Consider the following 13,147-nt stretch of genomic DNA (forward strand, 5'->3'; position numbering starts at 1 on the left):
CGAGTAGCTCAAGTCTACGAAGTGTTCATATATTTTGTTGAAGGCATTTGACGTCTGATTTTGTATATTTATGCAAACTGCCTTCTACACACTACACTCTTTAAATGTGATATTTTTTTATTTTATCTTGACATAAATATGTAAGATTATATTGTTCTTTAAGTCACACAATTTGACCAAATTTAAAAAATCAAATTTCCTCCAATTGAAATGAATTGGTGGGGAATTCTATATATTTTAATGACCCCTCAAATGAACCTATTGAATATTGATATCAGCTTTCATGTATTTTGTACAAGTTTTCCAATCTTGCGGAACTTGTGACTGATGTTGTGAATATAATGTACTAAATATTCTAATAACCATCAAAATGCGTAGCTATCAACAAGAATCAGAACATTTGTGTAGACCCTGCTATGTTGTTTTTAATGTTATTCTTCACATTTTCTCTCTGCCAAAATAAATATAGGGATAAACCTTTTAGGAACCAAACTTGATGAAATTTTGCATGATGTAGATGCAGAACATACTATTTAAATGAATTGGTCTACATTCATGGGGCCATGAGTCCTTCAATTGTGTAAGAAAGTGATTTCGCCCAGTCGACTTTAAGAAGCAGTGTTTGTAATGTATGCATCACATCATAATCTGGATCGAGCTTCCGCTGCCAGCCCTGTAAATAAAAATGAGAGTTACCAACTATTATAGAACAGACTGACCAAAGGATACCAAGAATTCTCGATGAAAGTTGATAAACATCAAAGGTTGCATTTTCCTGGATCAAGAATAATTTTGCCTCCTTCAAACTATAACTATGAAAAAGAAAAATTAAGCAAGAGTACCTCAAGGACCAAAATTGTGACCATCACAGCGCAAACACTGCCATCAACATTGACTTTATGACGCCGGACTTGCTCAAGAACTTGTAGCATGCATTCAGCGGGATGAATCAGATCTCCTTCTGGGGTACCCCAAAAATCAAATGATTCTTTCACTTCCTGTCAAGCAACGTAATTGAAGAGCTTACAAGATAAAATAAAAATAAAATTTTCTACAAATCACACACGATATGGCAACAAAAAACTTTATTGAGAAACAGTGGTGCTCGAGGAAAAAAATTAATAAAATAGAGAAGATGCTCTTTTATGTGGTTTCTCGGCAAGGCAAAACTGCCCTAGAAGGATCACATCTCTAACATTTTCTCACCCATATTTTAAGTGTAATTATTCTAATGACCATCATTGTTTCTTTAGCTCCTTTTGTCCAGTATCTACCAAGCTAAAAACTAGTGTAATTATTCTAATGACCATCATTGTTTCTTTAGCTCCTTTTGTCCAGTATCTACCAAGCTAAAAACTAGTGTAATTATTCTAATGACCATCATTGTTTCTTTAGCTCCTTTTGTCCAGTATCTACCAAGCTAAAAACTAAGTACCAAAAGGGCAAGGTACTGCATTGCAATGTGGTGTCCAAATCCATAAAGGCAATGTCTAAGATTCTGCATTTAATATCATTCAGTGTTCAAGATTCACCTGAGTGAAGGCCTCAGGGCTTGGGCAGTTCTGTTTTTTTGAAAATCTCAGAGTGCACTGTGCTGCAGTTCGGCCATCTCTACGAGCAACAGCAGTAAAGAACTCAACTAAATTTGAGCGATCATAATTAGAAAGTTCTGCAGTCATTCCCACATCGATGAATATGACATGAGGCTTGGTTTTGAACAGCTTTTTCCGGGAAGATTTGTTTCTACCTACACGAACCAGGATGTTTCCAGGATGCATGTCAGCATGAACAAAGTTGTCTACCTGACAAAGACCAAGGAAAAAAATCTCGGATAATAAAAGTACAAGTAGCTGACCATAATTGCGAACAATAAGAATATAATTATTTTCATAGCCAAGGGAGTTGGAAACAGAAGGGAAAAGTTCTTCAATTTGAAATACCAGCATATAATGTATGAGGATGTTACTTGAAAGAAGGAAAATAAGACATATTTGTTACCAGAAGCATCTTAAGCAAAGCATGCGTTCCAATATGGGCAAGAGAACTTTTTAGCCGCTCATTCCCTTCGAGCTCATCAACAAAGTAAGAAACACTTTCTCCGTGCTCAAAAGTTTCCACCAAAACAGCTGGATGTACTAAAGGATATACAGGTTTGGGGAAGGAAACATCCGTCCATCTCCGAAAATTATATATGAAGCGGCTCAAGTGAGCAGCTTCTCGAGAAAGATCAACTTGAGACATCATAAAAACTGCGAACTGCTGTACACTTTCACCCAATCTCAACCAATTCAAAGCAGGAATTAAGTTTGAGATTTTTGCCACAAGATTAATTATCTCAAAATCCCGTTTTATAGATTCGCCAACTCCTGGATGTCTCACCTTTACTGCAACCAGCAATGGTTTCATCTGACGACCAGGATATCGAGACCGCAGAGAAGCCCTATGTATTTGAGCAATACTTCCAGATGCCACAGGTTCTACCTCAAAGTCATTGAAAATTTCAGAAATCTTACGGCCAAAAGCTTTCTCAATAGCCTTCTTCGTGTAGGCAAAACTATGTTCCGGGGCTTTTGTGTGAAGCTTTGACAATTCGCTGCACAAATCTTTAGGAAAGAGATCGGGTCGTGTGGCAGCCCACTGGCCCCATTTTATGAATGCAGGTCCTGCTCTTTCTAGAGTTTGACGAACAACCTGAAGCCACAATTCCCTGAATTGAGATCCAAAAGTATCTGCAAATGGAGCCATGCCAATGCTTGGTGTAAAAAGAACAACCAAAAATATTCCTCTTAATAACAACAAAAAGCCATCGAATATGTATAGGATCAATCTAGTCAAGAAGAGATGGCTGTCTTCTGAACTCATGTATAAAGTATTTCTTGGCTGAAAGACAATTTTGTCTTCAACCGATTGAGCCCATGCCACGTGTGTTCCACAGACTAAAGCAAATATGCCAGGAACAACCATGTAAGAATTGCTCAATGCCAAGATGACAGCCTGAGCCATCCTGTGAAAGGGGAGACAAGTCCAGCCATTATGCGCACACATTTGTGCCAACCTCTTCCAAGCAACTCCGGCATGATGAGCTATAGTACTACTCAATGGAAAAACTGAATACTGCCGAAAATAACCGTTACAGAAACCTTTTCCGATATCGGGTGTCGCATTCCAAGCATGTCTTCTGCTGGGAAAAGAATACTGCAGGTAGAGCCTATATCGGCCAGAACAGTTGAAACCTGCTCTATTAAAAGAAGCATGTTTTGAACTTTCCGAATAAATGCTAACTCGGTTTATCAGTGAAGACCGTGACACTCTCAAGATGTTTCTATCAGTCAAGAATCTGCAACAGTTCTGAAGGTCAAAACCCCACCGCTACTAAGACTGTTTGATCAAAAAACAAAAAACATTTGTACAAACAAAACTGCCTTTCATGCATTCGAAAAACATCGACTCCGTACACATACTAAAAGTGACCAATTTCCATGTATTTTTTGCACTTAAAAAAAGAATGCAAGGGCTAGATCATGCATGATCCGTTGGTTAAATGAATAAAACAAACACATGATTCCATTCAGTACACAAGAAAGATCGAATAATTCTAATCACAAAATGATTCTAAATACAAAAGAGCTAAAAAGGCAACCAAGTAGATCACAGGGATATCAAGGAAAAGTGGAAAACAGAGAAAGCAGACCTTGACATGATGAAACTGGGGTCGACACAAAAGGGTAGAGGCTAACGTGAGTATCTCTCCGACAAACATTGCTTAAAGAATGATGAAGATTCAACCATAAGTACCTCACTTTTCACAGATTCAACTCAACAGCAAGCGATTAATGGACGACGAGCAAAAAGAAGAACACCCAAGGTTCGGATCCAAAGAGCCAATAGCCGATTCAATTTCCTTCTTTTTTTTATATATATATTTATTTGCAGTTGTTTACCCTTTTCATCTTTGATTTGATATTTAAATGTGACTATGCACGTAGTTACGTTAGAGGACGAGATGGAGACAACAAGCACCCATAACCTTACCACATATTAATAAATAAATAAATAATGATTAAAAAAGATAAACAGGCATTACTGATAACTTTGTTCAAAACTAAAATTCTTTTGAACTCTAGCCACTTTATGCAAATATACTAATATCAAAATTAATTTGTGCATCTCTTTTTTTTCCATATTCATGAAGATTTTTAGGTTTTATTTTTATAAAACAGCCAACCATGAATCTAGCAAAAAAAAAAGATTAATAACATTATTTCAAAATTATAATGTTGTTATCGTTCGAATATATATATTTTAAAATATTTTAATGATTTTAAAAAATATAAGAATAGGCGCCGACAATAAAGGTGAAAGAAAACAAAATATTACTTGAATTTTAAAAAACAAATGATATAAATATAGATTAATATGAAATAAAGATAACAACTGTGTAAATTATAATTTTACTATTATGTTTTTTCTACCTTTATGGATATTCAAGAAGCTATTAAATTTTTCGAGTGATTGACTTCATATGACATATAAGATGATATATCTTAGTAATCGAAACCGCCTTACTCAAATACCTAAAAAAACTAATAAATGGTCATACAGTAATCTAATTATGCAGTAAAATGTAAAGGTATATATTACTTTAAAACATTTACTTAATTAACAAAGATATATGTTTTTGTGATACAATCAAAAATATCACACTGCTTGAAGCAATAATAAATACAAAAATAAATAACCCAATATTATATATACTGCAGCTTGGCACACTCTAAAGCACATACACAATATACACAACGATGATCATATATATATATATATATATTTATTTATTTATAATACAGCTGGTTAGCCAGCTAAACGTGGTGTTATATAACTTCCATCCTTGCCGTCATATCTTTGATGACTCGAAATACAAGGCAGCTGCAGGAAGCCCGAGTTCATTCTCAGCCAAAAACCGCCGTGTGCTAAAATGGGGCCGCTCCACCGGCTTTGCCGTCACGGCTTCCATCTGCCCATGCTGCTGAAACGCAGCAAAGACGTAACGGTGAGTCCCCACTGGTGGCTGAGGTCCCATGTATGGCATCACCTCCTTCCCTGCATATTCCAACTCCACATTTAAATATTGTCAACCATTTCAACCATTTATATATAATATATAAAAAAAAAAACTTATTCGTTACTGCACTCTTGAAAGTGAAATTGCATTCCCACTAATTCTTGCTATTTGTCAATTGTAAAAAAATGGGATACACCTTTACTGGCATCTGATCCTCCCGGTATATCTACTACTAGCCTGCACTAAAGAAAAAAAGCACAGATCATCTAACTTGATCAATACAACATATAGGAAGAACTTATTCTTGGCTAGCTACCACTTCAACTAATTATTGTTGGCCTTCATAAAACATTTTGAAGTGATTTAAGTCTTCGTTATCGCTGAAATAAAAGTGATTATTGGTTTTAGTTAAAAATCAATTTTTTATATTTATCCATTATCTATATAAATTTAAAGCCGTTACAAACACTCCTGGATTCTCATCCCCGAGATGTGTTTCCTACCTAGCGTAGATTCTAAATAAAAAACATAGAAATGCATTAAAAGGTTCCAAACAGCCAGAAACGCCTAAGTCAAAATCTTACTCGTATACCCACTATCCATAAAATTTAGTATAAATTAGATCACAATCAAAAGTAAAAGGGCTTGCCAATGCAACCACTCTCTGAAAGTTGGTTCACTTGGATTTGGAGCATCAGGATCAACCATGACCTAAATAAAACAAAACCCATGATAAGAATTAACCCCTAATTAATTCATCAATTTAATTAGAGATTTGATTAGTATGATTACTAACAAGTGAGTAATAATTGGAGGATCCCCTGATATGAACCGTAGGCCTCTCATCCCCCATGGGTGGCTTGATTTCACACCCGTTACTTATCTGTGTTGCTCCGTATCGTACCACCAGTTCTGCCAACGGGACGAACATGTCTACCACGTCTCCGATTACTCTTCCGAGCACCAGGGAATCAACGGCTGACCTAGGCATTTGAGCCATTTTAATTATGCCCAACTGATTTTTAAATAAACTACAAATCCAAGAAATCTAGACACTTGGTATTCGTCAATGTACTGAACCAGCTAGCTATCGATGAAGTGATCGGAGAACATCTTTACATATACATATATATGGGATCAAGACAAAGAAGAAGACACGTAGAGAGAAAAGGTTTGATAATGCATGGACGCGTGGGAATCGCTAACTAAACTAAAACTCAGCTGGTTGAAATGTGTCACTTGGTTAGGACTTGCGTTTTCCAGCCAGTGTGCGTGTTCATATTTATCTCATCATTTTTATAATTAATTTGATTTATATAAATAAATTTTTTTTATAATTAGTTCAATTTATATTAATTCTAAAAATTAACGAGTGATTAAATTAATTTAAAACAGTGAAATTTAAAAACAAAAAAAGACAGAAAAACTAAGGTATAATTAAAAATAATGAAATAAAAAAGGAAAGACAAAATATCTGAATATGACATCATTTTTATCTCATTTTTAATAAATAGCAACAAATATATGTATAAATTAGTGCTCGTCCCATACACTACGTGCTCCAACAATCTTGTGTTCTTTGAAAAAATAATTTGGAGCTTAATAATTTTTTAATTAATTTTATTTATATTAAAATATGAATAATATCATATAAAAATGTACAAAGATTATACTATAATTTGATGGGGGAGCCAACCCCCAATTTGGTGTGTGGTCCTACCAAACGGACCATAATGTTGGTCCAAGGCCTTCAGCCTTGTAGTAATAGATTTGATGAGGGACGAGCAGTAATTTGGTGGGAGGCCATACGGCCCATACTAAACGAAACATAGTGTCCGGATAATGTTTTGAGATTTAATAGTAGTAATCGATATAGTAAGATCAATAATCTCCCTAAAAAAGAAGTAATGAATCGTCTTAAAAAGTAATCATGTTTTGTTCCCACGCATGAACTATTCTTGGTCCTTGGATGATCCTTAATTTTCATTTTAATTTAACATATAAAAATAGTAATTTAGTTGTGAACTTCAGATTGAAAAATGATGGCGATAACCCTTAAATCCAGTTATTTCAAATATGTAGATATCATGCAGGCTAGATTGAGGAACAATCCATCGTATGTTTGGCGATCTTTATATTGGGAGTAGGAAGCTTATCAAGAAAGTATTATGCTCGATCGAGAGCAGATAATGGTCAGAATATTTTGGCCACATCTGGTATGTGGATTCAGAGGAGTATTTTCTGCTTTTAAAAGTCGTGTTAACGATCTGACCATTAATGATAGCACTAAAGTGAGTGATTTCGGATGCTAGGGGATGGGATGAGGCAACAGTAAAGAAGTTCTTTTCATCTTATGGAGCTGATCAACCAATTCTTCATATTCCATTAAATTGGCAAGCTGATGATGATATGATATTTTGGGCAAGAAACAAGAACTGGAAAATATTCTGTTAAGGAGGGCTATAAAGTTTTAATTTTTTTTTTTTTTTCATAGATGGCACATTTGTAAATTTAATGAAGGATTCACCCAAATTAATTTAAAACAATTTTTATTGGTACTCTACTATAATAAAATAGCATAGATATAATTAACTCGAAAAGTTATTGATATCGACTGATTAAATCAGATTGAGCTTAACTGGAGAGCTAAAAAATCTGTACACTTAAAAGAGCAAAAACGTCGGCGTGGTCATTCCTACTCTTAAATAAGCCAAGTGTTTATGCAAATAAAAATAAATATAGAATATGCTTTATAGTTAAAAAATATCCACATGTATTAATGAAGGGAAATATTATTTCTGTTTTTAATTAATATATCTTATTGATTTAAATTATTTCTCTAATATTATGTTTCCTTGTTGATCTAATTGAGTTTCATATTTAATATTATTTTGCCTTTCTTAGATAATGAGATAATCATTCAAATATATTCGAAGATATGTTATTTGTGATAATTAATGAATTGGTGAGATATGGTAGTAGTGTTTAAAAAGAGTTTATTCCTAATAAAACTCTATTTTTCTTGTGAAATAGGTTTCCTTGTGGAGATAAAAGTCTACATCTATAAATAAGAGTCCAAGGACTTCATCGCGACCTCTTCTCTCTTCTCTCTCGATAATATATACATACACGCACTTGCGCACGGTGTGAAGTTTTTCAGAGAAACAAATTCAATAAGATGTTGCTGTTTTTGAGGAGTGGTGATCGCGTGTTGCCTTGAATGTTGGGAACATCTGCAGCCAACATTCGTGAAAAAGTTGACTGAAGATCGTTTTCGTGGATTCCCTTTTGGCATCACGTTTTTTGCTTTCTTTTTAAAGTTTTATTCTGGTCATTTGTTTAACGAAAGCATTTATTTTCTCAACTTGTTGAGAAATTGATTTTTGTTATAATCATTAGTGATAGGTTTTTTGTGTAAACGATTTGATTTTCTAGTGATTAATTTTGCCATAAGGCATCGCACAAGTATAAATACTTGTGCAAATTTAATCTTGTGCATCTATTCATTTAAAGTCAATTTGTGTTACAAAATATAATATTCTGCTGCATGTTGTCCGAGATATTGTAACATCTGGCACAACATTTAATTCTGATAAAACAAAAATTTACTATTTTTATTGCTGATTATATATACCCATAACTGTCGAACAATATATTCTTACAATTAATATAAAAAAACCTAGTATTTATAAAAAAGAAGTCAATGATGACCTTGTTTTCAGTGCTTGGTTGTTAATCATTACAAGATGGTTGCTCATGTAATCTTCTCTGATACTACCAAATCTGGCAACTCATACTATTTTTGGTTTAATCACTCATCTTTATATGCACTCAAAGACATGCCAATGATATCGAATCACGGCCTCGAATATATATGGATCTGGGAATTACATTTGTACCAATGTACTCTGGTAGATGATCATGGTGTGAATCTCTGTACTCTAAATCTCACAATACTGCTCGGGCTCAGCTAAGAGCCTGGGCTCATCTAGACATGTGGTGGTTTGATCTATTTTCCTTGTTCTCGTGAATGCGGGGATGTACTTGGCTGATGCTTCCTTAGCCTTCCAATTTCACTAGAGTCAGAGCTCTAAGTTGACTCGTACACTTACGGGGATATCAATTACCTATATGTCTAAGCTATTTTAAAATTTATTCATCTATTTTAAAAGTTATTATATCTAGCCAGTGAAAAGGATTAATTCCAAAGAAAACACATGAATTATTTACACGTTTTAATTTAAACTAACCTAGCAAAATTATAAAGTATTTTGTGTCATTCCCATCAAAAAAATCCATCGCTTTTTTCATTTTTTTATATTGAAGTATTGATGTAAGATCATATACGTAATATTCATATTTTTCTGTGTGTTATAAATATTTCTCGGCTCTATGTTAGCATTCAAGTGAAAACTGACTAAAAGTGAAAAAAATTCAAGTAATTTCATTAAGATTGAAAATTGAGTGATAATAAAACCAAAAATAAAAAATAAATAAATTACGAGACCAAAAATGTCATACTTTATTTTAACTTGTAAGACCAGTACTCCATAAATATTAAAATAATTAATTAATATAAATGAATCGGTCGTATGTATGGGAATCAACATCTTCACGTGCGACACAATACAAGTCAATCTAGCCACATACAAATTATCAACGTGATTGGACCAAAAAACAGAGATCAGGAATAATAAATATTATATGTTAGGCCCCACTAAGAACATAAGATACCCACTCAAGTTTATGTTTTAAAATTAAAAATAATTTAATAACTGATTTTTCCCCTTAAAAATGCAATCCCGAAATATAAAAGCTTTAATCAGCACCATTTGAGTTTTTCAGTTTATCCCTATTTATTATCATGACTCTTTAAGCCGATTATGTATATGTTGTGTTCTTTCATCAGTTTGTTGTATTTGGTAATTTGTAAGATCGAGAGTATTATTAAATATATTTGTGATCGATAAAGCATGATATAGTTGAATGAATCTTTACGATCACTAAAAAAAATTGATTACGTCGTGTGAATCGAATAATTATGCAAATTACATTTTCCAAGTCTTGTTTCCTTTTATTCCAAAAGTTTCAAATAGCTTCAAGCTTCCTTTTTCTTCAATGACAAGATCGAGAACCCAATCAAACGAAAATTAAGCAATTTTTTTTTAAAAAAATAGAACGGCATAAGACAATGTGAAACACAACCAAAACACATAAACCCGAGGGACGAAATCCTGTGCTCAAATTGGTATTATATCTTCCTACACAAATTAGTAAAAGTTAACACATCTTATTCTTCAAAAATCATACCATAATCTAATGCATGAAAGCAAGAAGAGATGCATCTGAAATCCGATTTCAGCTGAACGAAGTTCATTTGATTTTTGGTGATATATATATATATATATATATAGTGTGTGTGTGTGTGTGTGTGTGTGTGTTATTAATGGCAAATTACAGCACGAAATGAAGCATATAACGATTTTAGGGTCAAACATATGATAGGATTTTTTTAGGGAAAAAAATTATTATTTTACTGGTCAAAAATTTTAAACGAGGAGCGTTTTTCTTTGGGCGGTCGAGATAGAAAGGGATTCGAATGAAAGAGACCTTTGTTATTATTTTATTACCGTAACCAAATAAATACAGTGGTGTTATTCGACACGTAATTCTATATATCTATTAATCCTATTTTTTTCACATTACTGTTTATCTGTTCATATTATAGCCTCCGTCCTACATTTTTTTTAAAATAAATTTATTATAGCTATTTTTTAACCTTTTTCCAAAAAATATTCTAACCAAAACTCGTCAGATTTTTATGACGTAATTGTTACGTAGGAATGTCTGAAAGACATGCGTATTTAAATTTTATTATTATTTAATTAATGAGGCATCTGTGTAAGCCAGCTATACATGGAAATTTGACCTCGTTTTTTTCAAATAATTTATTATAAAATAGTTAAATTAATTAGCATTATTGATTAGGAGGCCTCGAAAATCAAGTGAAAATGACGATTATGCCCTGTTGTTTTTCAAATTATGCACTAATAATTGGAGCCAGCCAATCAATCATGTCTTTTTTTTTTTTTTTTTTTTGAAAAGTCTTTGGTACGTATGAGACTGTAGCTCCGTATTGTCCCCTTATAGAAAAAATATGCCGCCTTGCTATTGGATTAGATTACTGCTTTATATGGAACTTCGCTATGTCATTTATTGACCACTCCTTTCCAGATCAAATTCACTTTAGTACTGACTTATTATTATTATTTCAAGCATACGATGAGGTTAATTATTAGTAAATGAAGATGATTTGATAGTTGAAACTAAAACATTTTCGCAAATCCCTAATAATTCGTTGGTGTTTTAATTTTGAGTAGGTATCTGGTAAGACGGTCTCACGAATCTTTATAGATGAGTTAACCCTACCAATATTCACAATAAAAAATAATACTCTTAGCAGAAAAAGTAATATTTTTTCATGGATGACCCAAATAAGAGATATGTCTCACGAAATACGATCCGTGAGATCGTTTCACACAAATTTTTGTCTTTAATTTTTATATTTTCTTGACATTCTATGGCTCATCAATACAAATTCCGGTGTTTTTTTTTTTTTGGAAAATTTGTTTTAGTCTTGTATTTTTACGATTTTAGTAATCTATATTTATCATATTTCAATATTAATCATATATATATATATTCTTATTTGATAATTTAAGCCATTTTTTCTAATAGAGGTACATATATTAGTATCGCGTCAATTATGTATATCAATGTCATGTCATATAAAATAATAAAATTGAAAAAAAAAAACATAAAGGAGTAAACTGGCAGAGGGACTTAAAAAGACAAAAATACAAATTTTTCTTTGTTTTTGAAAGAGATTCGAGCCACTCCCTATTTGGCCAAGAGCAAATATTCAACAAATCACGGCATGGGAAAATGATAGTGATCCAGCATCAATGTTACGAAAATCAAAATGTGCATATTTCTACGCATTTTGAATTAATATAGAGAGAGCATATCAGATATGAATTGAGAATTGAGATTGTAAAAAAAATTAATTAAGATTAATTCTCACCTCCACTGGATTTAGTTTGACCTTTGGTCAGAATTTCAAGCATTAAATAAAAAACAGTACAAGTTTTGATTATGCATGCATGAGAGGAACTGACCGTGGCCGCACAGTGACAATAGGATAAGATCTGGTGTTTTGACAACTCAGGTGGGACCACTGTGTATACGTGTCTCCTTCTTTGACGAACGCCTCATTAATTCTTACCAAAACCAAAATAAACAACACAAGACTCATGCCATTATTTCCCTTTTTATTAATAAAAAAATTTCGAAAGTGGTCCCTACCTATTTATTCGCCTTCTATTACTTGGACACGTTCCTCCTCCAAAGTCAATACGGAAATACATATAATAATTACGTGAATTGACACTTGCTACGCAACGACCCGCTGCCTTCCTTCACGTCTCCGGCCACCATCCGATGACTGTCTCCGCCAGCATAGAACTGTTGGGATCGAGGAAACCAAGTTTAGTTGAAACCCTTTTCGGTTTTAGTTTCAGTTTATAACTTAATGTTATTGAATTAAATATTTTCATTAAATATTTTTAAATAATAACTGCAGAAAGGAGACAGGTAGCTGGTTTACCGAAGATATCACACACAGATATGATGATTATAACACCGGTTGATTCGTTGATGTGATGATTTATCATGACGCATAATCTAAAAGAATGATAATTATTAATTAATATATTTAGAGATTGATATATTTTTTATATAATTTAAGTCAAAGATTGAATAAAATAAAAATATATAATTACTAGCTGTCTTATTTTCCGAACCAAGCCGTGTTATATTTTATGATCAAATAAATGAAATAGGAAGTAGGACTCTGCCTGTTACCGTTTTCATCTGATTGTTTTTAAATGGTGGTCACTATTTTAGTCAGCAATAAAAATTCATAAATAATTAGAAGAGATCCAAAGAAGAATCAAATCAAGATCATGGTAATATATTCTTTATCAATGAAATATCGTTGAATGAACAATAACAAATTACTGTGACGTC

The 13,147-nt window shown here is 33.0% G+C and overlaps 2 protein-coding genes across 2 annotated transcripts; both read right to left on the reverse strand.

The window, feature by feature from the left end:
• Nucleotides 1–379: 379 nt before the first annotated feature.
• On the reverse strand, nt 380–3,944 carry LOC142527289 (uncharacterized). The gene is made up of 5 exons (XM_075632055.1): nt 3,692–3,944; nt 1,999–3,337; nt 1,533–1,802; nt 843–998; nt 380–673 (listed from the first exon to the last, which is right to left on the reverse strand). Exons 1-5 carry the CDS (start codon nt 3,697–3,699, stop codon nt 554–556), a joined length of 1,893 nt encoding a protein of 630 aa, XP_075488170.1. The 5' UTR covers nt 3,700–3,944; the 3' UTR covers nt 380–553.
• Nucleotides 3,945–4,618: 674 nt separating this feature from the next.
• Nucleotides 4,619–6,266, reverse strand: LOC142527290 (protein MOTHER of FT and TFL1-like). The gene is made up of 4 exons (XM_075632056.1): nt 5,856–6,266; nt 5,709–5,770; nt 5,256–5,296; nt 4,619–5,097 (listed from the first exon to the last, which is right to left on the reverse strand). Exons 1-4 carry the CDS (start codon nt 6,057–6,059, stop codon nt 4,892–4,894), a joined length of 513 nt encoding a protein of 170 aa, XP_075488171.1. The 5' UTR covers nt 6,060–6,266; the 3' UTR covers nt 4,619–4,891.
• Nucleotides 6,267–13,147: the final 6,881 nt, after the last annotated feature.

This window comes from Primulina tabacum, chromosome 15 (genome assembly GCF_025594145.1).
Source record: "Primulina tabacum isolate GXHZ01 chromosome 15, ASM2559414v2, whole genome shotgun sequence".
Taxonomy (NCBI): domain Eukaryota; kingdom Viridiplantae; phylum Streptophyta; class Magnoliopsida; order Lamiales; family Gesneriaceae; genus Primulina; species Primulina tabacum.